Source organism: Poromitra crassiceps (genome assembly GCF_964638095.1).
Source record: "Poromitra crassiceps genome assembly, chromosome: 1".
Classification (NCBI taxonomy): Eukaryota; Metazoa; Chordata; class Actinopteri; order Beryciformes; family Melamphaidae; genus Poromitra; species Poromitra crassiceps.
In genome coordinates, this window is record NC_139623.1 from 61,298,067 (window position 1) to 61,322,633 (window position 24,567).

At 47.0% G+C, this 24,567-nt stretch overlaps 1 protein-coding gene across 2 annotated transcripts in view; it reads right to left on the bottom strand.

Moving 5' to 3' along the window:
• Positions 1-3,167: 3,167 nt before the first annotated feature.
• LOC310780282 (methyltransferase-like protein 27) overlaps positions 3,168-24,567 on the bottom strand; it is a 52,158-nt gene continuing 30,758 nt past the window's right edge. For both annotated transcript variants that reach the window (XM_083640841.1, XM_083640842.1), the window contains exons 5-6: positions 9,440-9,532; positions 3,168-3,416 (exon numbers count right to left, since the gene is read on the bottom strand). In XM_083640841.1, the coding sequence (XP_083496967.1) occupies positions 3,178-3,416; positions 9,440-9,532 (332 nt within the window). In that variant the 3' untranslated portion in view covers positions 3,168-3,177. The remainder of the gene's footprint in view (positions 3,417-9,439; positions 9,533-24,567) is intronic.

Here is a 24,567-nt window from a genome sequence, read left to right on the forward strand (position 1 = left end):
TATGGGCGGTTTTACCCCACTCGCGCGCCAGCCGTTTAACATTTTGTGGGCGTTCCCAGACATGCCGACTGTCTCTATAGTACAGCTAACTGCTAATTAGCTCAGTTCACAACAAGGAAGTGATGATGCTGACGAGCCACGTTCCCATGGCCAAATGCGCATTCATGAATGCGCGTTCATTAAGTCCCAGAAAATACACCCGTATACGGATCTTTCGGATCCGTATACGGATCCGTATACGGATCATTCGGCTGTTGAATGCAGAGAAGTAGAAAACTACACTGACTGTATGCATGTAGTAGGCACTGAACCAATAACACTGTGTATCGTAGCATTTGCACTTTTTTCTGTATGCAAATCTTTTTTACCTTTTATCTTACTTTTTATTTATTTTTTATTTTACTTATTCTTTATGTATTTCTAAAACCAACTGTTTACACATGCACCCTATGCACTTTACATGTGTATAAACAATGTTGCGTCCTGCACCCTTGCGGCTCAGATCCATGTACGCTGAGGGACACGAGGAACCAAATGCACTATCTCGGTCTGATCACACTGAGCTCCTTTCCTATTTCCCTTCTTGTGTATGTATGTATTTTGTATTTTGTGACCGAAATGAAATACAATATGTTTACTTGCCACGGTGATGAACTGTAGAAACTGAATTGCCCCCCGGGGATAAATAAAGTTTTCTCAACTCAAATAAAGTTTTCTCAACTCATCTTAGTGGCTTAGTGGCTTAGTGGCTTAGTGGCAAGAAAAAATGCCCCATAAAAAATAAAAATAAAAGAGTCGTTTTATACTTTGAGTGACACCCGGAAAAAATTCCCCTTGGCTTAACAACTGCTGTTTCCATGCAAGTGGATGGGAATTTTCCTTTCTGGGCTGCATGGCGTCACGTGACTTGCAATACAGAGCTTCGCCACCATGTTCAAATGGCTTCACAGCCCAGCGCTATTCCTGGGGGACCTGGGGGACCTTTCCCCTAGCCCCGCCCCCTCCATTGACCCGACCCGGATCAGATCTGCTCCAAAATGTAATGGGTTCTTCCTTGACCCATGCTACACCCTTCCACCAAGTTTCATGAAAATCGGCCAAGTAGTTTTGCCGTAATCCTCCTGCTAACAGAAACTGAGGGCCACGCTAAATTGGTCACACCAGAAGCAGTCTCTTTTCCTCAGCGCCTCACTCGGGGCGCCCTCCCCCCGCTACTTGCATTGACTTCATGCCTGGCAACTCGGGTGTAGCGTGCTGCACGCTTGAAAAATAGAACAGAAGCTGAAACTATCGCTGCAGCGTGGCTTCAGCGTGGCGTGGCGTGCGGCTGGTGTGAACGGTCTCGCCTGTTAACAAGGACGCTGAAATGAGACTGCCATAGCGCTGCATAGCTTCAGCGTGGATTCAGTGTATGGTGTGAATGAGGGCTGAGAGTGCAGACGTCCGGGAAGGCCAATTACTCCAGTCTGTTATGATATGCAAATTTTGTGAGTCAGATCAGAACCTTAACCCTGCACCCACCTTGCGCCAACCACTCCCCCTACTCCTCCCTCGAACCCCGACACTCTACGGGTATTCAATTAAATTTCCTCGAGCAAGGGTCCGGAACGTCGCAACTTCTGACTTTTGTGACGATTCAGTGCCATATATATTGAAGTAGCCTAATAGTTCTATCAACATCTGCATGTAGTCAACAACTGACTGTTAAATCAAATAAAGTAATTCAGTATTTCAAAAATGTTTATTTTCAGAAAAAATATATTTTCAAAGAAATATATATTTTCAGTTTTCACATTTAACTGGTATTACATGCTTTAATAATAAATACACGTTATTTTCTCTTTCAAGTAAAATAAGGGCTCCATTGAAAAGTAAAATACATAGCAAAGAGCTTAATTTTAGACAAATGAAATAAAAAGTGTACCGTAAGTTCCCTTTTTCTTCTTTTAGTTAACCAAAACTATCTGAGCACATTTTAACAATTCCCTCACTTTCTCTTGTTCAATGAGAAGTGTAGCCTAGCTGGCCCAGCCTGGTAGAACCATCCTGATAACGTTATCTCACTATCAGTGCGCCTTGACAGACCACTCCTTCAGCCAATCAGCATCTCCACATGCAGTCCAAAATAATCCATCCATCTCAGAAGAACGACGAAAACATATTTTCGGCGGATAAACTCCGCTGGTGCATAGTGTTTGTGTTTAATTGTTGTTATTGAGTCTATTTCTGCAAGAACTGCACTTATGGCTGTGTTTTCCTCATTGATCTTTCTGGAAATGGGAGACGCCATTTCTGTTCTTGTAGCAGCTGAGCGGTGGCCCTGATTGGCTGAGTAGCACCACATGGGTTGCCAGTGGCGACCCTGATTGGCCGAGTAGCATCACATGAGATTATCAATGCATGCAATTGGTCTGTGATGTCTGTATGGCTGGTGAACTAGTACAGTGAAGTCTTGAAATGCTGTGCCAGTTAAAATTGAAACGCTCTGTCAAACTTTAATAATTCTCAATGATTTATCAGTTATAGGTCTGGGTCCGCATAGGACAGTGCCTGGGTCCGGACCCGGACTGCGGTCTGCCATTTGGTGATGCCTGCTCTACGACCTTCCTATCGTTAGCTATGGCCTATTTTACCTAGCCCCCCCTTCCACCACCCACGTCACTCTCCCCCTACCCAACCATCAAACCCCGTCTCATTATGACCTTCCTATCTCTAGCTACGGCCCCTTTTCCCTAGCCCTGCCCCTTTCCTGACCATGCCCCCTCCCACCACCCAGATACACCTAGCCAGTTCCCCATACCCACCCCTCAAATCCTGACTCTCTACGACCTTCCTATCCCTATATCCTATTATAGCTATGGCCTCTTTACCCTAGCCCCACCCCTTTCCTTGACCCGAATCAGATCGGATCTGCTCCTTCCTTGGCCCATGCTACACCGTTCCACCAAGTTTCTTGAAAATCGGCAAAGCAGTTTTTCCATAATCCTGCAAAAAAAAAAACAGCAGACAAACGGCACCGAAAACATAACCTCCTTGGCGGAGGTAGCCTAGATGTACCTAATTATACTACTACTAATATTACATGGCTTGGAAGTAAATGTGTGCCTCAATTTCTGGGAGAGGACCGTCAGACCCCCCCCCCCCCCCACACTGATTTGTGTCCCCAACTTCCACCCTTTATTCAGGTAATGTGAGGGACTTCCTGTACAGGTAGGCTCTCCCGGTGCGGTATGTCCCATTCTGCTCATCTTTCACATTATTGGTGTAAACGTCTAACATGTATCTGTCCGTCTCCAAGGTGTCCACGTGAGTCCAGAGTCCCTCTTCCTCCATCAGCTGCAGCTCCCTCTCCAGGTGGGCCTTGTAGTCGTATCCGGACTCCATGTGGTCGATTCTCGTCATGCAAACTAAGCCTCCTGCAGAGAACACACACTTTTTAAAGCCCCATTAAAGGGTAACTAAACCCTAAAACACATTTGTTCAGCTTTAAACCAATGCATATGGCTTTATATAATACATTATACGTATATAATATTAATATTATATATACATATATATAATATTTATATAATTATAATAATATTGATACAATGTATATGGCTTTTTAGTGCAAAATCTCCACATGTGAGAGTAAATTCAGAGCCGTGTAGATAGAAGAGTCCCGACATCTCCATTCACTCCAATGGACCAGTTTTTTTCCAGGAAGTAAGGTCCTGGAACTCTTGAGTAAAAAAGCAGCACTGTCGTGTTAAAATAGACAGTTTGTGTTGTACTTTGAAAGGGTTTTTCATCTCTTGAATCAAATTGTACATTATCAGCTTTATTTTAGCATGCAAAAGTAGCGCGAGACCCATTCCTGACTGTTCATTGGCTAATGAGTCTCGCATTTTGGTCCTCCACTGACGCCACTCTCTCTCTAGAGGACACTAATGGCTCATTTCCACCGCAGGTAGTAGCGCGATCCCGCTCCGCTCGACTCGATAAAATGTCTCATCCCGATCCCACCGGTTTAAACTGTTCCAGCCCGGGTTGTATTGGAGTCGAGTGGTGCTACTTTTCGTACCTGCCTCGTCGGGGTTCTATTCTGTCAACCCGGGTTCATACGGTGACGTGAAAACATTGTAGACGACTGATTGGCCAGGCAGAATCGTGTTTACTCTATCTACTGACTGTCAATGCGCTGCATACCAGTTTAGTGGGCTTACATTCTCTTCTGTTATGTTATTTCCATCAGTCTTTGTGTTGCTGCCTTCGCCTTTGTGAAATAAAGTCGTGGCGGTGGTTTCAATTGTTTTCAGAGTGAAAAAAGTCCACTGCTCAGCAAGCTCCTGTAGTTAGTTGAGCTGCAGCGCTCCGCTAGGCCGCAGCGGGTGTTTGGTGAAGCCGCGGTCTTGCCTGAGAGGCCGCGGGGTACAGGGCAGGCTTCACTCTGTTGCGCCTCTTCCGTCCGCGCGCAGCGCAGCGCAGCGCATGCCTGAGTTTGACTAACTACAAAGTGATATCCATTTTCCTGGCCGATTGTCACATTCGCCCATGTCCACTGTAGGTCATTTAGAGGCACCAGTATTTCATAAACAGTTTAAAAGTTCTGTGGATGGATTTAATTGTAACGTTATGTCTACTTCGGCTATAAGCGAAGGACAGATATGCGGGGGCGGGGGCGGGGGTGGGTGGGGGCAGATGATCCGCGGTGGAAGCAAAACGTCCATCGAGCCGAAACGATTAGAGCCGAGTGGGGACGAGCTGTGCAGGGCTGTTAAATGTGGTGGAATTGAGCCATAAGTAAACTGTACTTTTCATACAGTGAGAGTGCCCTCTAGGAGTTGAAACCCACTTTTGCAGTTGGGTCTGCCAAGAGGCTGATCTTTTGTTCCGCTTACATAATCAAGAACCCGTTTCCCACCCAGATTCAGTCTAAGCCATCGGGGCCGTCAACCCCAGGTTGAGACTCTTGATTTGTGTTTGTTTTTAAATCCCAGGTAGAGGCAGGTCTCTTTAAGTAACTTTTTTAAAATCTTAATATAACAGCTTTTTTAATCATTTTGATGGTACAGTGACTTCTAATAGGGAGAATGGCGGGTCTCTCATTCCCACAGCGCCCTCTGAAGGCCTGTTCCTGAATTATGCACTTTTGATGTCCGTGTCCCTTCACACTTGATGGGCATGAATGATGAATGGGATTGATGAAAAAGTGATGATAGATGTACATGAATGTTAATTGCATGAATGATGAATGAGAGGCATGAATGATGCACTGCCTGGTGGCACCTATTCGGACTCAAGCTTGGCCTCATGGCATTTACTCATGTTGTTATCTTCCGACTAGATCATTGGTTGTGTTGTATAAAGCTCAGTACAGTACGTCGATTTGGATAAAAGTGTCTGCTAAGTGAAATTGTAACATTGTAACTAGGGCTGTCAGCGTTAACGCGTTAATCGCGATGCGATTAAGGGCCGGCCATAACGCTTTTTTTTTTTTATCGCGTTAATCGCATGCCGCTATTTTGTCCCTTCGTCGCACCCGTACTGGTAGTCAAGCCGTTCGGTTTCCTGTCTCCTGCTTGTGCAGGCAGGCATGGAAGAGAATGACGGCAATACGCTTCTAAATGGCTCGTTTTACTTAAAAAAACTCCCCAAATGGCACAGTGGACAAGTCAAGAGCCGTAGCTTGCACCTTGTGTAAAAAGGAATCAAAATATCACCGAAGTACATCGACTTTGAGGCGAGCGATCACCTAAAAGTAGCTAGCGGCCAGCTAGCAGCCAGCTAGCTAGCGCGAGACTCGTCATCACTCATTCTTCCTTCAGGGTCTCGGATGCGCGGGTCCTCTAACCACTGGGAGGTCGGCTCCAATGGCTTCATGCGATATACACGTTATCAATACAGTTTCCAATACCGAGTCATTATTCACATGGAAGTGCCAAAGTTTTTAGCTCAGACACAGCCTTCTTCGGCTGTGTCATTTTGGGTTTCGACTGCTCCACAGCGCCGCCGCCGGAAGTATCGGTTCTAGATATATTTTGTAGACATTGTTACCTCCTGTCTACATTGCACTTCTATTGAATTGAAAATAAATCTAAAATTCAAGATCACAAAGTACATTTATTTGCATTAATTTGATTCCCAATCACAACACACTGGTAAGAATGATTAATATCTAATTAAAAATGCTTTGAAATGCAAAATAATGGCATTTTAAACATGTGATACAAACATGCGATCAATCGCGATTAACTATAGTTAAAAGATTAATCGCGATTAATAAAATTAATCGTTTGACAGCCCTAATTGTAACATTGTATATCTGAACATACAAACAGGGTTGTCTACCATTTATCTGATTTATCTGTTCATCAGAACACCTCAGAATCAGACCTGCGTCCTCTTAACTCATTGAGTGCCAATGACGACAATCGTCGTCAATTCGATTAGTGACGTAGAGTGCCAATGACGACGATTGTCGTCAATTGCGTTTTTTGACGGTGGGACGTGGATCAAAGCCTATTACATCTCCTATAAAAATATGGGAGCTATTGAAGGTGTATAACCTATTTTACAGACCCATTAGGTGGCGACAGTGCTCTCCAGATTAGAGAAAGGTCCGGAAAACAGCAGGAAAAAGCCCCGTGATGAAAGAGAAACCGCTCATGCTGCAGCCAGAGCCATATAGATGGCTCTGGCTGCAGCTGACGTTGGCTGCGAACAGCAGTCAATCCGCGCCCACAACTGAGCCCCTCTGCCTCTGTCTGTCTGTCTGCATAGTTTCTCCACACGATTAGCCGCCAGAAAGGCAGCACCCGATGCCGAAGGGCCAAACCATTCTCAGCAGTCCGGCTTGGCTTTTCCGTGTCGCGCTGGGAGCCGGCGCACAAAAACGGAGCACTCCGAAAATAGACTGGGTGCGTGAGGCTGTGTGTTAGTGTGGGGAGGAGTTTGCAGCTGAGGGGGGAGAGGGGGGTGGGGCACGCAGGGCACCACACAACTACACCACGTCACTACATCAGAAAATATTAGCTTCAGACTCAGTGAATGTGCTTGAAATGCTTCATTTCACAAAAGGCGGAATATCTCAGCTTCTAATTTGAAACGTGTCTTTTTGCTCAAAACAACCTATCTTCTCCGGCTCATAACTAAAGAACGGAAAATGGTATCAATAAACTTTTTCTTGCAGATGATAGAAGAGAGTCTCATCGTTCTTTGTGCGTGTTCGGTGTTTACATAGTAATATCACACAATATTCTGTGGGCCTCGAGAAATCACTGAAAACGCTCTGAAACTCTGGCACTGGGAGCGTCCGTTCTCCAAAAGTGGCTGGCACTCAATGAGTTAATGTAGTGTTTAATAGTCTCTGCAGATTCATTTTGAGGTGTCCGTATTGTACCCAATATTGCACTATGTATGAATCACCAAACTCTAGAAGACATTTTCACTGGTTGCAATTTAAATTTAGTTAATATTTAGTTCAACTACCATCATATCTAAAACAGTATCTAATTTAGTCGCATACAGCTCTCAATGCTGAATATCCCTCACTCTTTGTTCCCAACATTTTTGAGGAAATTGGGCGTAGGGCCTTCCAATTCAAAGCCCCATCTGATTGGAACAACCTGCCTAATTCTCTCCGACTAAATTTCTCCAGTTTTCATTTTTACGACTGCATTATTTGCTCATCTGAAAACAACTTGTTCTTGTTTCTAATTTTGTTTATTCTTATAAACGGTTTGTGGCGGTGGGTATGTTGGGGGTTGTGAGTGTATGGGTGTTTATGTCTATGTGTACCAGTAATTCTCTTTTGTTGTAATGTTGATGCATTTGTATTTCTAGGTCTCCCTCTAAACCAAGACGCTTCATCTCAAGGGCTTTATCTTTAATAAAGTTCAAATTAAAACACACTTTTTAAACGATCGTAGGGAACTGATGATGCTTTCATGTCATAATTGTTGGAATGGCCACGTGATGCTGCCAGATGGTTTGTCTTAACATAACCATCTGCGAACGCGTCGTCGGGAAACCGTTTCAAAGGGCAGACGCTTTCAAAAAATACCTGGTGATTGGATTTACGATCGCTTTATCACCTATATCGCGGGCTCTCTCTCGCTGGCGTCACACCTAAAGCCCGCCTGTAGCTGCCTTACAGGACGCTGACTCAAACCAATAGATTGGCTTGGATTTGCCATGTGATCATGATGATCTATTCTAGTGTGAATCCAGTGGCCTGGCAAGGTTACATGTTTGCTGTCTGTCGACACTAGGGGTTTCACAGACTACTCTGTCAAAACTATCAAAACCACTAGTCTACACTACATCATAGTCCACTAATCGTTCATCTGTGGTTTTAGGAATAAACAATATTAATTAATTGATCAATTGATTAATTAATTAAACATAAGGGGGTACGGTGGTGCAGTGGTAAGCGCTGTCGCCTCACAGCTCGAAGGTCCTGGGTTTGATTCCCACCTGGGACGCTGTGAACGCTGAAGGAATGCGTGCCTGTCCGCATGTCCTCGAGTCCCACCACCCGGGTGGGGTCGTCAAAAGGGCCTTTCTGTGTGGAGTTTGCATGTTCTCCCCGTGCCTCCCGAGGGTTTCCTTCATATAGGAACCCCCTTCACCAAAACATGCAATATCCTGGTTGCTAATGTGGTTCCTCCTCTGGTCGTTAAGGGCGCCTGTTCAGAGTGAGGGGAACTGGTTGGAATAGCGTGAACCTCCCACGTGCCATGTCCTACCGGTGAAGCTTCCTCTGTCAGGTGAAAAAGAAGCGGCTGGCTAACTGCCCATGTCTCGGAGGAAGCATGGAGCCAGTTTCGGCTCTCCCCATATCAGCAGAGGGTGGAGCAGCAACCAGGATAAATAAATTAAGTTAGCACTAATGGGGGATAAAAAAATGGGATAAAAAAAATCGAGGGGGGGGGGGGGATTAATTAAACATAGATTTGTTTGAACAATCATTTTCTACATTATGCCATAATGTATGTATATATATATATATATATATATATATATATATATATATATATATATATATATATATATATACATACATTATGCCATGATAAATAAACGCAAAGGTATTTAGAGAGGGAAAGACTCCCATCTATGTTCTTACTCCAGCTCAGACAAGTTGCTGGGCTTTAGCGGCTCATTTGTAAACAGCCTCTCAGAGCCAATCAGGACTCTGCTATTTCACACACCCCCAGGTTGGCCCCGCCTACATTAGTTAACCCTTTACTGGCTGTTTTTGAGACCTTTTTGCTGAGAATTGATCATTTTTATGGCGTGAAAAAAACCTATATCTCCCGTGGCCGTGGCGATAGGAGTAATATAACTAATTACATTTCCTGAGTTACTTGCCCTACACTGGTCATGACTAAAACACAAATGCGTTACCGCTGGTTAGCAGGGCTGATAGAGAGAGTATATTATCAGTCTTTGTTACCTGGTTTGGTGGCGTGGCAAAGCTCCCTGACGACGCTGACTGGTGCAAAGCCAAGACGCAATGCGCCGACTATGATCACCACATCAAACATGTCTGACCCAGGAGAGGAGAGGAGAGAAAGGGGACATTGAGAAGGACAAAGGAATAGAGGGAAGGAGGGGAGAGAATGGAGGAGACAAGAAGAGATGAGTAAAAGTGGTAATTATGCAAAACGCACTGAGCAGCAGTGACATCTACAGGCAACATTACTCATTTTACTCAGTTTATAATATATTTTTCATTCCGTATTGCAGGGCTATTTAACTGGTGGCCTGCGGGCCGAATCCGGACCAGACCGGCCCGTGGATGAGTTTTTTTTTACAATTAAACCTCATTTACTTATTACACCCGACTGGTTGTTGTTCAGATGTGATCTAGCTAAAGTGAACTAAACAAGTCAGATCCACTATAAATGTTTTTCAGGAGATGCTGTGATGTAGCGAATCAAGAAAGATGCATTATAAATGGTGTTTCAGGAGATGTGTGCTGTAGCTAGCTAGGTTCTAAACAAGAAATATGGTTAAAATGTTTACAGTAGTTTTCCTTTCTTGCTGCAGTACAATGTTACAATGCTGTGAGACGGAGCTAAACACAAAAGATGCAATGTAGGAGCCAAATTTGGTCTGGTATTATTTCCTGTGATTATTATGTGTAATGCCTTGTATGTCCTTGGGGTGTCGCTGTACCATATTACCTGGTCTCAGGTAATCTATATAGGTACCGGCTTCACTATGGTTCGCCAGGTGTTTTGACCCCAGAAGGGCAAAGGGTTTTTGACCACTTCGCTGTGGCGCTAACATTTGTTTGCTGTGCTCTGCTTTTTGTATCTTGGACAAGAAAATGGACTGTTCACATTCGTGCACTAGAGCAATAAATGCACTGTTTCTGCAAAGCAAAGGACTGCCTCGATCGTTTCTCTACGCAACACACAACAATATGGTATCGTATTGAACATCAACAGAGCAAACGCGTCAGCCAAGCTATCCGGTGGTTAAACAACTCAGTAGCTTACAGTATAGACTGGGCTCCTTTAACATGCAATATTAATAGTTTTTCATGAGATACTCAGTATTTAATACTGTGCTAGGTTCTAAACAAGAAAGAATGTTTACAGTTGTTTTCCTTTCCTGATGCACTATAAATGTTTCCAATGCTATAGAGTAGCTAAGGGATGACAGAATTGACCAAATTATATTTCAAATGGCTGACATGTGTTGTAGAATACTTAGATTTGTTTCAAATGTGTTTACTTTTGGGGCTTTAACACAGCTTTTGTTGCACAGAAATTAAGCACTTTTAAATTAAAATTAAGCTACTTTTGCAATGTAGTCAAATGCAAGTTTTGAAAATTTTGAAAAAGTTGTGTCAAGTGTACAAATAATGGGATTAATAGGTCAGGGAACAGTCCAACCCCCGGCCCCTTAGGTTTCTGACAATGTGGCCCTCTGAACAATTGAGTTGAATAGTCCTGAATAGTCCTGCCGTATTGAGATGCTTATCTACAGAAGAGGATTAGGGCCACATTTGAAGTTTGAATCAATAAAGATATCAATCAATCAATCAATTTGAAAAATGTATTTCACATAATCCTCTTCTGTACTCAAAGCAGAGATACACACCCCTACTTAGCCTCATACAACTAACTTACAGCCGTTTGATTGGATGTTTAAATGTATATGACTAGTGTCACAGTTCGTTAGTATGATGTTTGTCGGTTACCCCTGTTATGTGATTCATGACGTCACGTGAGGCTGTCATTGGGAAAGTGGGAATTGACTTGAGGGTGTGTAATCTATATGACGTGGCAATAGGCTCCACCTCCAGGCAGGGAAGACATGTTGTCTCTCCCACCTCCTGCTCTCCCTCCTCTATTATCTTTATTCCTTTCTTTTCACGTATGGGTGTGAGTGTGTGTGAGATACTTTTCTGTTAGCGTCTAAACTAAAGAGCGGAAGTAAGTTCCATCTAGCCTCTACACCCCCGGCTTGGGCTATCCAGTAAAGCACGAGCTGTCTGCCTCGGCTGTAGTGATGGGAATTACGGCTCTTTGAAGGGAGCCGGATCTTATGGCTCCGTTCCTTTCCGAGTGCCGTTCAAAATAGCGGATCCTTGTTCATTTTTTCTTTTTTTTCTTTTTAGGGGGCGGGCACTACTGTTTATCTGCGAAATCACTAGGATAATGATATCGTACGATTTGGATCAGATTTGATCTTAGACCCACCACTATTTAATTTTGCATCTGTGAACTGCAGCAGCACTAAATTACTCATATTTCCAGACCTAATGTCAATGATCTGCATTGTAAACATGACACAAGGTGACACCATATCCATCTGCTTAGTCAGTGAATTTACTTCTTCTATGAAATGTGTCGTGTAAATAAAGTTGGCTTTCCTTGAATGCAATTCATGCAACAATTTGCTGCCCAGAAAGTCTTCAGATGCACTCCGCGGCGTAGCCCGTTTTGATATTAAGCTGAGTCCGCCCACCCGGGCCAGTTACAGCATGCGCCGGTAGCAATTAACGAGTGCACCTATCCTCCCTGCTCAGCGGACTAGCAGAGGGAGGGAGGTCTACACTGTATGTGTGGTGGGGAGCGGCAGGCAGTGAAATTTAGGCACAACATTAAAACGAACGGCTCTCAAGTAGGACTCGGTTCCCTTCGTTCATAGCAAAGAGCCGTTCAATAGTTTCGAGATTGTTCGCGAACGTCACAACACTACTCGGCCGGCCTGCTGTCTGCACCCCACGCCTGTGCCGGGTAAGTCAACCTCCCTTTCACAAACTTTCCATCTGACAGCCTTGTGGTTATTTTGTTCTGCCGTGGTGTGTTGTTATGGAGTCAGATTTATATCAATATGGGAGAGCTCGATCAAACATAAGCATGAGCGTATTATATTGTTTCACACGAGCAAATACATACTCACACTCGCGCAATCTGACATCCCGCGCGCACAAAGACTGCACCGAGCGAGGACAGAAAAGCACAGCGCGTATTTTGCTGAGCTCTGCGCGCGCAGACCCTCTCTCTCTCCGCCCCCGTGGTCGAGTTCTACGCGCTCGCATTGGTGTAAACTCCAACACGAGCGCGCAGACTACTATTGCCCCCCCCCTGGTTGTTTTCTACGCGCTCGCGTTGGACTTTTGACAATTGTGGGCGGAAACCAAGGCAGGCCTCTGGCCCTCTAGGATTGGCCACTTTCAATGCCGACCCACCCCCTTGAAAAAAAAAAAAACTTTATTGCACCAAGGAGCCTTACACTGGTATCCAGAATACTGTAGCGATCCAGAGTTACATATAATGTGGTGAGCAATAGAAGTGTCTCGATTGCAGCTAGGAACTGATGTGTGGGAGTGTGACTGGGGGGGAACACTATGCTTGGGGGAGACTTCCGGTCAGACAGAGCATGCGTGAGTCAGTCTCCAGATACCGCCAAAGGAAGAAGCAGCTAGCTAGCTATGTGCGTTACAACCGCCAAGAGTTGTAAGATAACTAACTGTGAATAAAGAACCCTGTACCAACAAGAAGCCTCATGATTCCATAAATACCAGGAACGCTACATTGGCGTCAGAAGTTAAGCGGTGAATATTGCCTCCGTATCGGCGAGATGGTGAACAAGTTCCTGAGGAAAGAGCGGAGAAGAATCAAACGAGAGGCGGGAAGAGAAAGAGCCGGGGCAGACAGCCAGGCATCCGAAGAGGAGCAGGACCGGGCAGACATAGCCGCACCTGCAGAGATCCAAGCGGGACAGGCAGTGGAAAGCCAGGGGCTGGTGAGAGTGAAGACCGAGCCAGACGACATTGTTGCCGTAGCCATGGAGGCTATTCCGCAGCCCAGCGAGGCTAGCCTGCGGGCCAGTGACGGGGAAGTGGCGCGGATCGAGACGGCGCGGGACGGCGCCCGCCGAGGCAAGAAGGAAGTGACTCCGCCGAAATACAACGGTAAAGGCGAGTGGGAGCCATATTGCACAATGTTTAACGTGGCAGCAGACATGAATGGCTGGTCGAGGGAGGAGAGAGCCAGCCATCTGGTGATGTCCCTCGAAGGCGAAGCTATAACGTGCGTGGCGGCGATGGCCGATACAAAAGACTTAGATGTGGTGATGGCGGCCCTGCGGAGGCGTTTCGGCCAATGCAAAGAGGAAGGCATCGTGGTTGCGGAACTGTGTAACAGGCGTAGACGACCGGGGGAGTCGCTGCGGGCACTGGCAACAGACATTGAGATCCTCAGCCGGCGCGTATACAGCCGGCTGCCGCCAGAGTCGCTGGATGAGTTGGCCAGAAATTACTTTATCCAGGCAATCGTGCCGCGAAGTCTAAGCGATCAAGTAATGCTGAAACGGCCAAAGACACTGGAGGTGGCGCTGGAGTTGGAGCTTGAAAGAGAGACAGTGGCGGGTTGGGCCGTGAGCAGCGACACGAAGGGAGCCGCCCCCGTGGTGAGAGTGGTGGCGGAGAGCCCGTTACAAGAAGAGCCAGCGTGGAAGATGGCGTTGGCGGAGCAAGGCAACATGGTGAGAGAACTGTCCGAGTCGGTGCAGCAGCTAAAAGAACAACTGCTCCGAAGCGCGACCCTGCAGCCCACCCCCGCTCGGCAGCCCACCCCGCGGAACAATAACTGGACCAGAGGGGCGGGAAGCATGATCTGTTGGGGCTGTGGGCGCCCCGGACATCGGGAAGCAGAGTGCCGCCGGAGAACGTGGAACCAGGGAAACGGCACAGGGCCCGTCTAGATGGGGCGAGACGGGTCTCCGATGTCATATTCCCTGCAGCCACGCCGTCGCAGGAGGGAGCCCACCGACATCAACGGGGAGGTGGGGCTCCGCCTCCCCCCGAAGTAGACGACATCGCCGGAGCTGTCAGCATGCAGAACGGGCCGCGCACGATGAACGGCTGCCATGTTCCAGTCTACCTGCAGGGGAGGTACTGTGTCGCCCTGGTGGACACGGGGTGTACGGCAACGCTGGTGAACGCCAACATGATGCCCGAGGGAACGCTTCTGCAGCCAGCGACACAGCTGCTGAGGACAGTATCCGGTGAGTTGATGCCGATGAGGGGAAGGGGGTCCGTGATGATAACTGTGGGGGGACAGACAGTGAACTTTCCAGTATGGGTAGTAGAGATGGCGGGGCCCTGTATCTTGGGGGAGGACTACTTGACGCTAAACCAATGCACAGTAGACCTAGGGAAGAGCACACTCACGTTCGCAGGGGGGCCAGTAGTCCAGATGGGTCACCCTCCCACCGCTCCAGGGGAGCAACCAAACGTAAATAGCATCACAGTACACCGCGTCACTGTTGAGCACGAGCCCCACCCAGCGAACCAAGCCCCTCACCCAAACCAAGCCCCTCCCCCAACCCAGACCCCTGCCCCGCACCAAACCCCTCCCCAAAACCATGCCCCTGGCCCACCTCCGAACACTTTCCCTCAGCCACCGCTACAGGCGGAGGGGGAGACCGAGAGGTTAGAGATGCTGAGAAGATTGCATCAACGCCAGAGTGAGGGTTTAGAACCCCAACAGAGCGAAGAACTGTGGCGAGTACTAGAGGAATATAAAGACATTTTCGTGATGTCCGATGATGAGCTAGGCTGTACCCACCTGGTGCAACATCAAATAGACACTGAGGGGGCGCGGCCCATCAGGTCGCATCCCCGTCGAGTCCCAGCAGCGCGGAGGGAGATAGCGAATGAAACTGTAGAGAACATGCTGCGTGCGGGGATCATTGAGCCGCCCGAGAGCCCGTGGGCGTCGGGGGTAGTGTTGGTAAAGAAGAAAAATAGCTCAAAGATGCGATTCTGCGTAGACTACAGGGGGCTGAACAGAGTGACTAAGAAAGACGCGTACCCGCTGCCCATCATCGAGGAGCTGTTAGATGCGGTGGGGGAGTCATCCTGGTTCTCATCCCTAGACCTCCGCAGCGGGTACTGGCAGGTGCCCCTCTGCGACGATGCCAAGCCAAAGACCGCCTTCCGCACCGAGAGGGGGCTGTGGCAGTTTCGAGTACTCAGTTTCGGTCTGTGCAACGCACCAGCAACGTTCGAGAGGTTAATGGAGAAGCTGCTGGGAGACATTCCCCAAACCGAATGCGTCGTGTACTTAGATGACATCTTGACACACGGGGGCTCGTTTCAGGCAGCAGTGGGGGCGTTACGGAAGGTCCTGCAGAAGATAGCAGAGGCGGGTCTGAAGTTACACCCAGATAAGTGCCACTTCCTGAAGAGGAGGGTAGAGTTCTTAGGGCAGGGGTGCCCACACTTTTTCAGCTTGGGAGCTACTTTTAAAATGACCAAGTCAAAGTGATCTACCAAACATATTTATTTATATATATATACACTGAGTATACAGTGGAAAACAGTGGAACAGTGGAAAAACAGTGGAAAAACAGTGGAAACAGTGGAAAAACAGTTAAAAAAAAAAAAAAAAAATCCCCCCCCCTCAATGCCATGCGATCGACCACACTACCTTCGCGATCGACCGGTCGATCGCGATCGACGTATTGGGCACCCCTGTCTTAGGGCATGGCATCGGCTCGGGGGGCATCCGCACCCTGGAAGAGAAGACACAGGCGCTCATAATAGAGTGGCCCACCCCCAGAGACAAGGGAGAACTCGAGAGCTTCGTAGGGTTAGCCTCATACTATAGGAAATCCGTAAAGGGGTTTTCTAAAATCGCAGAGCCACTGTTCCGGCTAAAGGAAAAGAACACAGACTTCCACTGGACGACAGAATGCCACCTAGCCTTTGAATCCCTCAAGAAAGCGCTGACCGAGTCTCCGGTGCTTAGAGCACCAGACCCCACACTGCCGTTTCTACTGGACACTGACGCCAGCAATGGGGGTATGGGGGCCGTGCTGTCCCAGACGGGGCCGGACGGGGAGCGGGTGGTGGCGTACTTCAGCAAAACGTTTGACAAAACAGAACGAAACTACTGCGTCACCCGCCGGGAGCTCCTCGCCGTCGTAGAAGCATTACGGCACTTCCGATACTACCTCCTGGGACAGCCTCGGTTCACCATCCGGACCGATCACTCGGCGCTGCAGTGGCTGTGGTCCTTCCGGGAGCCGGAGGGACAGGTGTGCCGCTGGTTAGAAAGGATGGCAGACTACAACTTCACCATAGAGCACAGGGCAGGGGCGCGCCACGTCAACGCAGACGCCCTGTCACGACGGCCCTGCGCACAGAGAGGGTGTGTGTACTGCGAGAAGAGAGAAGGAAGGGAGAGAGAGCTCCAAGAGGAAGCGAGGATATGCCCTAACCATACGGGGGATGGACCAGTGTGCAAGGCGCTGCAGGTGGCAGAAGCGGCAGATTGGAGGGCCCATCAAGAGAACGACATGGAGCTGTTGCCAGTACTGCAGTGGGTAGAAGAGGGCCAGAAGCCGTCGTGGGAAGAGGTGGCCGGGGTCACCGACGCAACCAAGGGGCTGTGGTCAGAGTTCGAAACCCTGAGATTGAGCAACGGGGTGCTGATGAAGTCCTGGAAAGAGCCAGCGACGGGAGAGAGCAAGTGGCGGAAAGTAGTGCCGACGACGTTGAGAGAGGCGGTGTGCGGGAGCTGCCATGGAACTGCAGGGGCCGGACATTTTGGGGTAAACAAAACCCTCCGTCGCCTTAGGCAGGGTTTTTATTGGGGGAGGATGAGGAGAGACGTGCAGGACTTTTGCCGCCGTTGCGACCTCTGCGCAGAGTACAAGGGTCCGTTAGACCAGTCTCGCGCCCCGCTCCAGCAGCTAGCAGCAGGAGCTCCCATGGAGAGGGTGGCGGTGGACGTGATGGGACCGTTTCCGAGCACGGACAATGGGAATCGATACGTCCTGGCCGCCATGGACTATTTCACAAAATGGCCAGAAGCATACGCGCTGCCCGACCAGGAGGCGGGAACGGTGGTCGACGCACTGGTGGCGGGCATGTTCAGTAGGTTCGGAGCACCGGAGACCCTCCACAGTGACCAAGGGAGGAACTTTGAGTCACGGGTGTTCGCCACCATGTGCGAGAAACTGAACATTAAAAAAACGCGGACCACAGCACTGCACCCCCAGAGCGATGGCCTGGTGGAGAGATTCAATCGGACACTGAAAAAGCAGTTGGCCATCCTCACCGAGGAGCACCAGAAAGACTGGGACACGCACCTGCCCCTCATCCTCATGGCCTACAGATCTGCCGCCCAAGAGTCCACCTCCTGCACACCCGCTCTGCTCATGTTAGGCCGAGAACTGCGGACACCAGCGGAGATGGCGTTCGGCAAACCACCGGACGCACTGGATGCGCCCCCGGGGCGAGAGTACGCCAGGAGGCTGCAAGATCGGTTAGAGTCCGCTCATAACTTCGCTCGAGGCCAGCTGGAGAAAGCGGGCATGAGACAAAAAAGGAACTATGATGTGAGGGCGAGGGGAAACCATTTCCGGGAGGGGGAGTTGGTCTGGGTGTACGCACCCCGGAGGAAGAAAGGGCGATGCCCTAAACTGGACTGTCACTGGACAGGCCGATGCAGGGTCCTGGAGAGAATGGGGGAGGTGGTGTACCGAGTGCAGATGCCACTTGGTGGCAGGAAGGTACTCCACCAGGACAGGTTGGCCCCGTACCGGGGGGGTGCACCCTTCCCCCAGATCTCAGCCACCCAGCGGTCTCACCTAGACGTGCTGGGAGAAGGAATCTGTTGCCACAGAGAGGGGCGTCCGGCTATGACCGGACGGCCACCACCCAGGGACTTGAGGTCTCAGAGACAGAATCACAGGGAGTAACACGGCCGAAGTAGAGAGCCACGGGCTCCGGGACGGTTCCAGGACTTTGAGTGTTATTAAAAAAAAAAAAAAAAAAAAAAGAGGATGGTGGTGGTTGGAAATGGATGTAAAAAAAGAAAAGATAATGTACATGGCATGAGATATTGTGGGGGATGAAAGATGTGGGAGAAAGGCTGGAGAATGAAGGGATAGAATGTGTTAAAGGAAAAGTTGCTAAAAAAAGAAAGGAGTATTGGGTGTGTTTTGGTACAGGGGGATGTGTGGGTTATGGTGCCAGCGTGGGAGCTGGCCTTATTGTTGGGCGGGGAGTATGTAGCGATCCAGAGTTACATATAATGTGGTGAGCAATAGAAGTGTCTCGATTGCAGCTAGCAACTGATGTGTGGGAGTGTGACTGGGGGGGAACACTATGCTTGGGGGAGACTTCCGGTCAGACAGAGCATGCGTGAGTCAGTCTCCAGATACCGCCAAAGGAGGAAGCAGCTAGCTAGCTATGTGCGTGACAACCGCCAAGAGTTGTAAGATAACTAACTGTGAATAAAGAACCCTGTACCAACAAGAAGCCTCATGATTCCATAAATACCAGGAACGCTACAATACTTTGGCTATTAGGCTACCAGTTGAATCTAAATTTTCACAATCACAAACATGCCAGGGGGATTAATGGTTGATAATAATGACGACAAAAATAAAGAAAATTAATTGTTATCTTGTAAACACGGACCTCCTCCAGCCTTGATGACAGCTTCCATCCCAGACAGGAAGCTTGGAGAGTCTGAGCATCATAGGTCAGAGAGCAACCGATTGAAGAGGGAGCTGGAGCAGCATTCATGGGGTACGCTAAGTGAACAAAATTATATTTGCGAGATGATGTTAGGTTGTTTTAACATTGCATATTGGTTTGCATGCAACTAATGTTAGGCTAGCTGTTGAAAACTGCTAACTTAATGTAGCTAACGTTAACGTTTGCGTAGCTAACGTTAGCCATATCTCTGCTCTCGGATAAGTTAGCTAACGTTATTTTAGCTCTATAACTGGCTGATGCAAGCCAGGTTGGTTGCTTGTTATGTTAATTTTTAGGGATGCACCGATCTATCGGCACGTGACCGGAAATGGCCGATTTTCACGTGATCGGCCTCGATCGGTGATCTGCGCCGGTCACTCTAAATAGCCGATTCTGTGAGCCGATTTTCACGTGACGTGCGCGCACCCCAAAGCACCGAGACAGGCACCCAGCCACCACACCACACACGCCAGCATACCTTCCTCTTGTGGAATTTATTCACCGTCAGTGAAGTAGACAAAGCTCGCAGTTTGTCACACATGCAATTCGAAAATGAGCCGTGGAGACGGGGACTGCCCCCTAGTCCGATACCTCACGAGTCCGATACCTCACGAGTCCGACACCTCATGGTTTTGGGTTAGGGTCTGGGGGAGGTTAGGTTTAGGCGTGGGGGTGGGAGAGGTTAGGTTTTGGGTTAGGGTCTGGGGGAGGTTAGGTTTAGGCGTGGGGGTGGGAGAGGTTAGGTTTTGGGTTAGGGTCTGGGGGAAGTTAGCCTCTTTTTTCGGACTCGTGAGGTGTCGGACTCGTGAGGTATCGGACTCGTGCCATGGCACCGTGGAGACAGAGGTGCGGCCGAGTCCCGCTGGCTGGAGTCCAGTCTGAGCGGCTCGCTTCACCTCACTGGCCCCCCTCTCTCTGCTCTCTCTACCCGGGAAGCAGCGCTGCTGCACCTGGCCACAGCGCACAGCCGGCTTGGTGAGGTGAACGCGAGCATTGTGTCCAGTATAACCATTCCCCGACCTGCCTTCTCCATTCCACATCAGCGCTGCTGCTCAGCCTGTCAGTCATGTTGTAACGTGGATACAGTAGAGACTATTTGTTTCGTATTGCAAATAGAACAACGGACATTATAATAAAAATGCATCGGACTCACAAGTGTGCAAGGTTTTCTGTGCGTGAAATTTCGGACTGTGTGTAAACTCCGCCTGATATTCAGACTGAAGATCGTTACTGTAACTCATAAACTCATTTCCTCTCTACTTAAGAGGACTGGTCTGGAGCCAGGCTATAAAATCCTTGTCCATGGATCATTTTGATGTTCTGTTGCACCTGTTTTCTTTTGGAAAAGTAAATGCATGATAGCTGTGGGATATAGGCTATTGGATTTTATTTAATTTTTGTATTCATTGTATTTGCACAAAAAAGCTCTGTCCAGTAACCTGGAACACTTTTATTTTGAGATGTGTTTGAGTGAGATGGTCCTACTTCATGCAAATGATAAGAATTGTTATATGAATCTTAATTTTCAAACAAAGTTACAAAAACGTTTGTGTAAGCTGTCAATTGTTGTTCTTAGAAAGAAAATCGGAATCGGCAAAAATCGGTATCGGCAAGTCAGACTATTCAAAAATCGGAAATCGGAATCGGCCAACAAAATTGCAATCGGTGCACCCCAATCATTTTCTATATGTAAGGTTATACTAACTCTGATGCCTCCTCCATCACAGCGTGTTTCAGAGAAAAGTTATCAGTCTGGTTCTGTAGCTATAAGTTCAGCTAACGTACCAACTCGCTTCCAAGCGGCTAATCTAACTTAACGTTAAACAACTAGCTAATGTTAAGTGTTGGTGTTTGTTTCAATCAGATTTCTTCCCATTGCCTATCAGCAAATAAGATGTTTACATGCATCTGTTTATGTGTTGGTTATTTGGGGTCTGACTCGCAACAGTAGCCTACTACTGTTTAGCCTTTCTGATGCTATTGCATGGTTAAATCAATTATTCTTTATGGGGGTAAAAGTTGGTAGCCGCAGTGGTAAGTGGTACTTTGGAAATTTTGTTTGATAGTGTACTTGGTCTGAAAAGTTTGGGAACCTCTGCTAGACAACATGACTGGTTTACCTGCTGTATAACGTTAGATACATAAGCTATATTTGGAACAACATATTGCATTCTGATGGATGTTTTTGTCATACCACTTCATTTAGCCTGTAACAGTGATTACATGATGTTGAATTTATTATATTAATATTGAAAAATATTAAGTATACATGATGTATGAAAATGTTCTTATAACACAGGTGATGGGTGAACAAACTATCTAACTAACAACATAAATACTTTCTCTGTCTTTGCTCGTCAGACCACTTGCCCGGTGCTCAGTCCAGTCCAGTCGAATAACACAATTCAGGCTTATCATAATTATCACGGATTCACAGAGGGCTGGAGGGCACGGCTTCCTCTCCAGTCAACACAGGGAGCAGTCAACAGGTACCAGCTGTGCCAGGCTGATATAAAGGTACATTGATAAATCATTATGTCGAGCAGCACAGCAAGAATAAAAACTGTAGTTATAAACAGGACAGAGGAAACTCTTGTGGAAATATTTTTTAGACAAATTCATGGATAGCCTACATCAGGGGTGCCCAATACGCCAATAAGGTAGTGTGGTAGCTCGCATGGCATTGAGGAAGAATTTTTTTTTCTTTTTTTTTCCCACTGTTTTTCCACTGTTTCCACTGTTTTTCCACTGTTCCACTGTTTTCCACTGTATACTCAGTGTATATATATATAAATAAATATGTTTGGTAGATCACTTTGACTTGGTCATTTTAAAAGTAGCTCCCAAACTGAAAAAGTGTGGGCACCCCTGGCCTACATGTTTCGGGAGCTGCTACAGATGACAGCCTGTGTCTGCTGCGGACCCCCCTCACCCACAGGGTACTACCCTTGGAGACCTCCTGTGCCCAGACATCTTTTATACCATCCAGCATAGCTCTGCTAAATTTAATATTTTTTATCAGCAGGGTTGGTGTGAAACACTTTGGGAGCAAACATTGTATTGTATTGTATTTTGTATTATGTATTGTATATATTTTGTATGACTGCAACAGATGCAAAAATAATTTCCGAAAGGACAATAATAAATCTAATCTAATCTAATTTGCCAAGCTAATAAAGGGATATATTGCTTGTAAGATGACATACCAATATTTAGTCATGTTACCAAGAGGTTGAAACACAGCCAATCAATCGTGTTGGTAGACAGGAAATCTATCTAATGTAATGTAATTACATAATAAAAGGTGTAATTTCACACACCTTTTATTTTTGGCCATCCAGATCATTTTTGTGCCCTTCATAGAAAGGAATTTGGGCACCTCTGTTGTAGGCAGTGTAACATGCATCTTCAACTGGTGAAACAATAATTGATGAAAATGTTAATATAGTCCATTGCACTCTGTTCATTGCATAAAAAACATAGGTTGATATATTCATCTAATGCTGAAAGCCAAAACCTTTTGGAAGAACTGATTAGATCACATGATATGCTATAAATATAGAATGATGACTAAAAGTGGTATTTTACTGTCTTGTTAACTGTCAGGATATTCACGAGCCGGACATTGACTGGGGCGCTGACGTTGCAGCTGACTGGAGAAGATGGTGATGTTGCAGCTGACATGGTGTGCTGGTGGTCCCTGAATTTGACGGTCCATTGAACGAACACCAGCTAGCAGAGGTTTAGTTGCTGATTGAGCAAAATGATGCAGACGCTGACACCAGGAACCTTTACCTCCTATGTCGTGAAAACTAGCTTAGGCTATAAATGTCAGGATATATAACAAATAATGTTTCCTGTGAATACTCTATGTTTATGTATCTGTCCCTATAGAAATAAACTTTTCAATCAATTAACTCATTGAGTGCCATGGACGTCTTTCGACGTCCAATTAAATAGTGACGTAGAGTGCCACGGACGTCTTTCGACGTCCAATGCGTTTTTTGACGGTGGGACGTCGATCAAAGCCTTCCGCATTTCCTGTACAACTATTGTAGCTATTGGAGGTCTATAACCTATTTTACAGAACCCTTAGGTGGCGACAGTGCTCTCCAGGTTAACAGAAAGGCAGAGAAAAACAGAGAATAAGTCGTTGGGGAAACGGAAATCGCATCGCATCCGTATGCATCGATATGCATGAAGCGTTTTAACGTTAGATGTGCCCGCAGCAGCCAATCTGCTCCCACAATTGAGCTCCTCCATGTCCGCTGCGACAGCCCAGGCCATTCGCATGATCAGCCGTGGAGTTATTATTCTCAACTGGAAGCATAGGAGCCGGTGACAAGCACACGCGGAAGGCTGTAAAAAAGCTGAATGTCGCGCACCCTTCACAGTGCAGAGCAAATTCAGCAGAGAGCCACCTCCCATACAGGAGGAGTGTGCAGTTGAGGCGAGGCGGGGCGGGGCGGGGGGGGGGGGGGGGGGGGGGGCACGCAGAGCAGCACACAACACTGACCCAGACAGACCCAGGCAGCAGGACAGGGTTGGCAAACGCAAGCCAGAATATCCGATGCCCACCAGCAGCAAATCAAGAAAGCAAAGAAGCTGCAACCAGCAGCGCACGCAGGGGCCAGCGCTGCTGGTTGCAGCTAAAAATATTATTCTGCCAAACAAAATTCCCTGGCCTTCACTGTTTTATTGAAGGAAATTATTTTTGAGGTGTGACTACATCAGAAAATTAGCTTCAGAGTCAGTGATGTGTTTGAAATGTTTAATTTCACAAAAGGGCCATTATCTCAGCTTCTAGAAAAAAACTGCTCTTTTTTGTTAAATCAAGCTATCTTCTCCGGCTGATAACTAAAGAACGGAAAATGATATCAATAAACCTGTTTTTGCTGATGATAGAAAAGAGTCTCATCGTTATTTTTGCGTGTTCATTGTTTACATAGTAATATCACACAATATTCTGTGGGCCTCGAGAAATCACTGAAAAAAGCTCTGAAACTCTGGCACTGGGAGCGTCCGTTCTCCAAAAGTGGCTGGCACTCAATGAGTTAATTTCATCTGTTGAACCATAATTTGTTCCAAAAGGAATTAAATCGTAACGTTAATCAAAATGCCACAGAAACATTAGCTAATCAACACAGAGCTGCAAATATCGGTTCATCAGATAATTTCCCCTGTATAACACTTGACACAACAATATGTCTGACTACGGATAAATCAGATGATGACGATATGTAATGGAACACAACACAGCTCAAGAATTTCACACGTGTTGTACATCGAGACAAGCATCTTGTAGCTATCTTGCAGATAGCTATTCCTTCAAGTTTAATGATCTCTTGTCTTCATTCACAGTATTGTCTAGCCAACAAATTATATTGTGTGATACTGTAGCTCTCACAAGCATATTGTACTCCTTTCTGTATACTTCTGTCCGATATTTGGAACTGTTACTCTAGAAATTGGCCATTATTTATTTGGGAATGTCTCTCACCTCATATTGTTGTGAACGGCATTTTTTTTAACGTGTGGCTTGCCTTCCATAGCAACTAACCAAG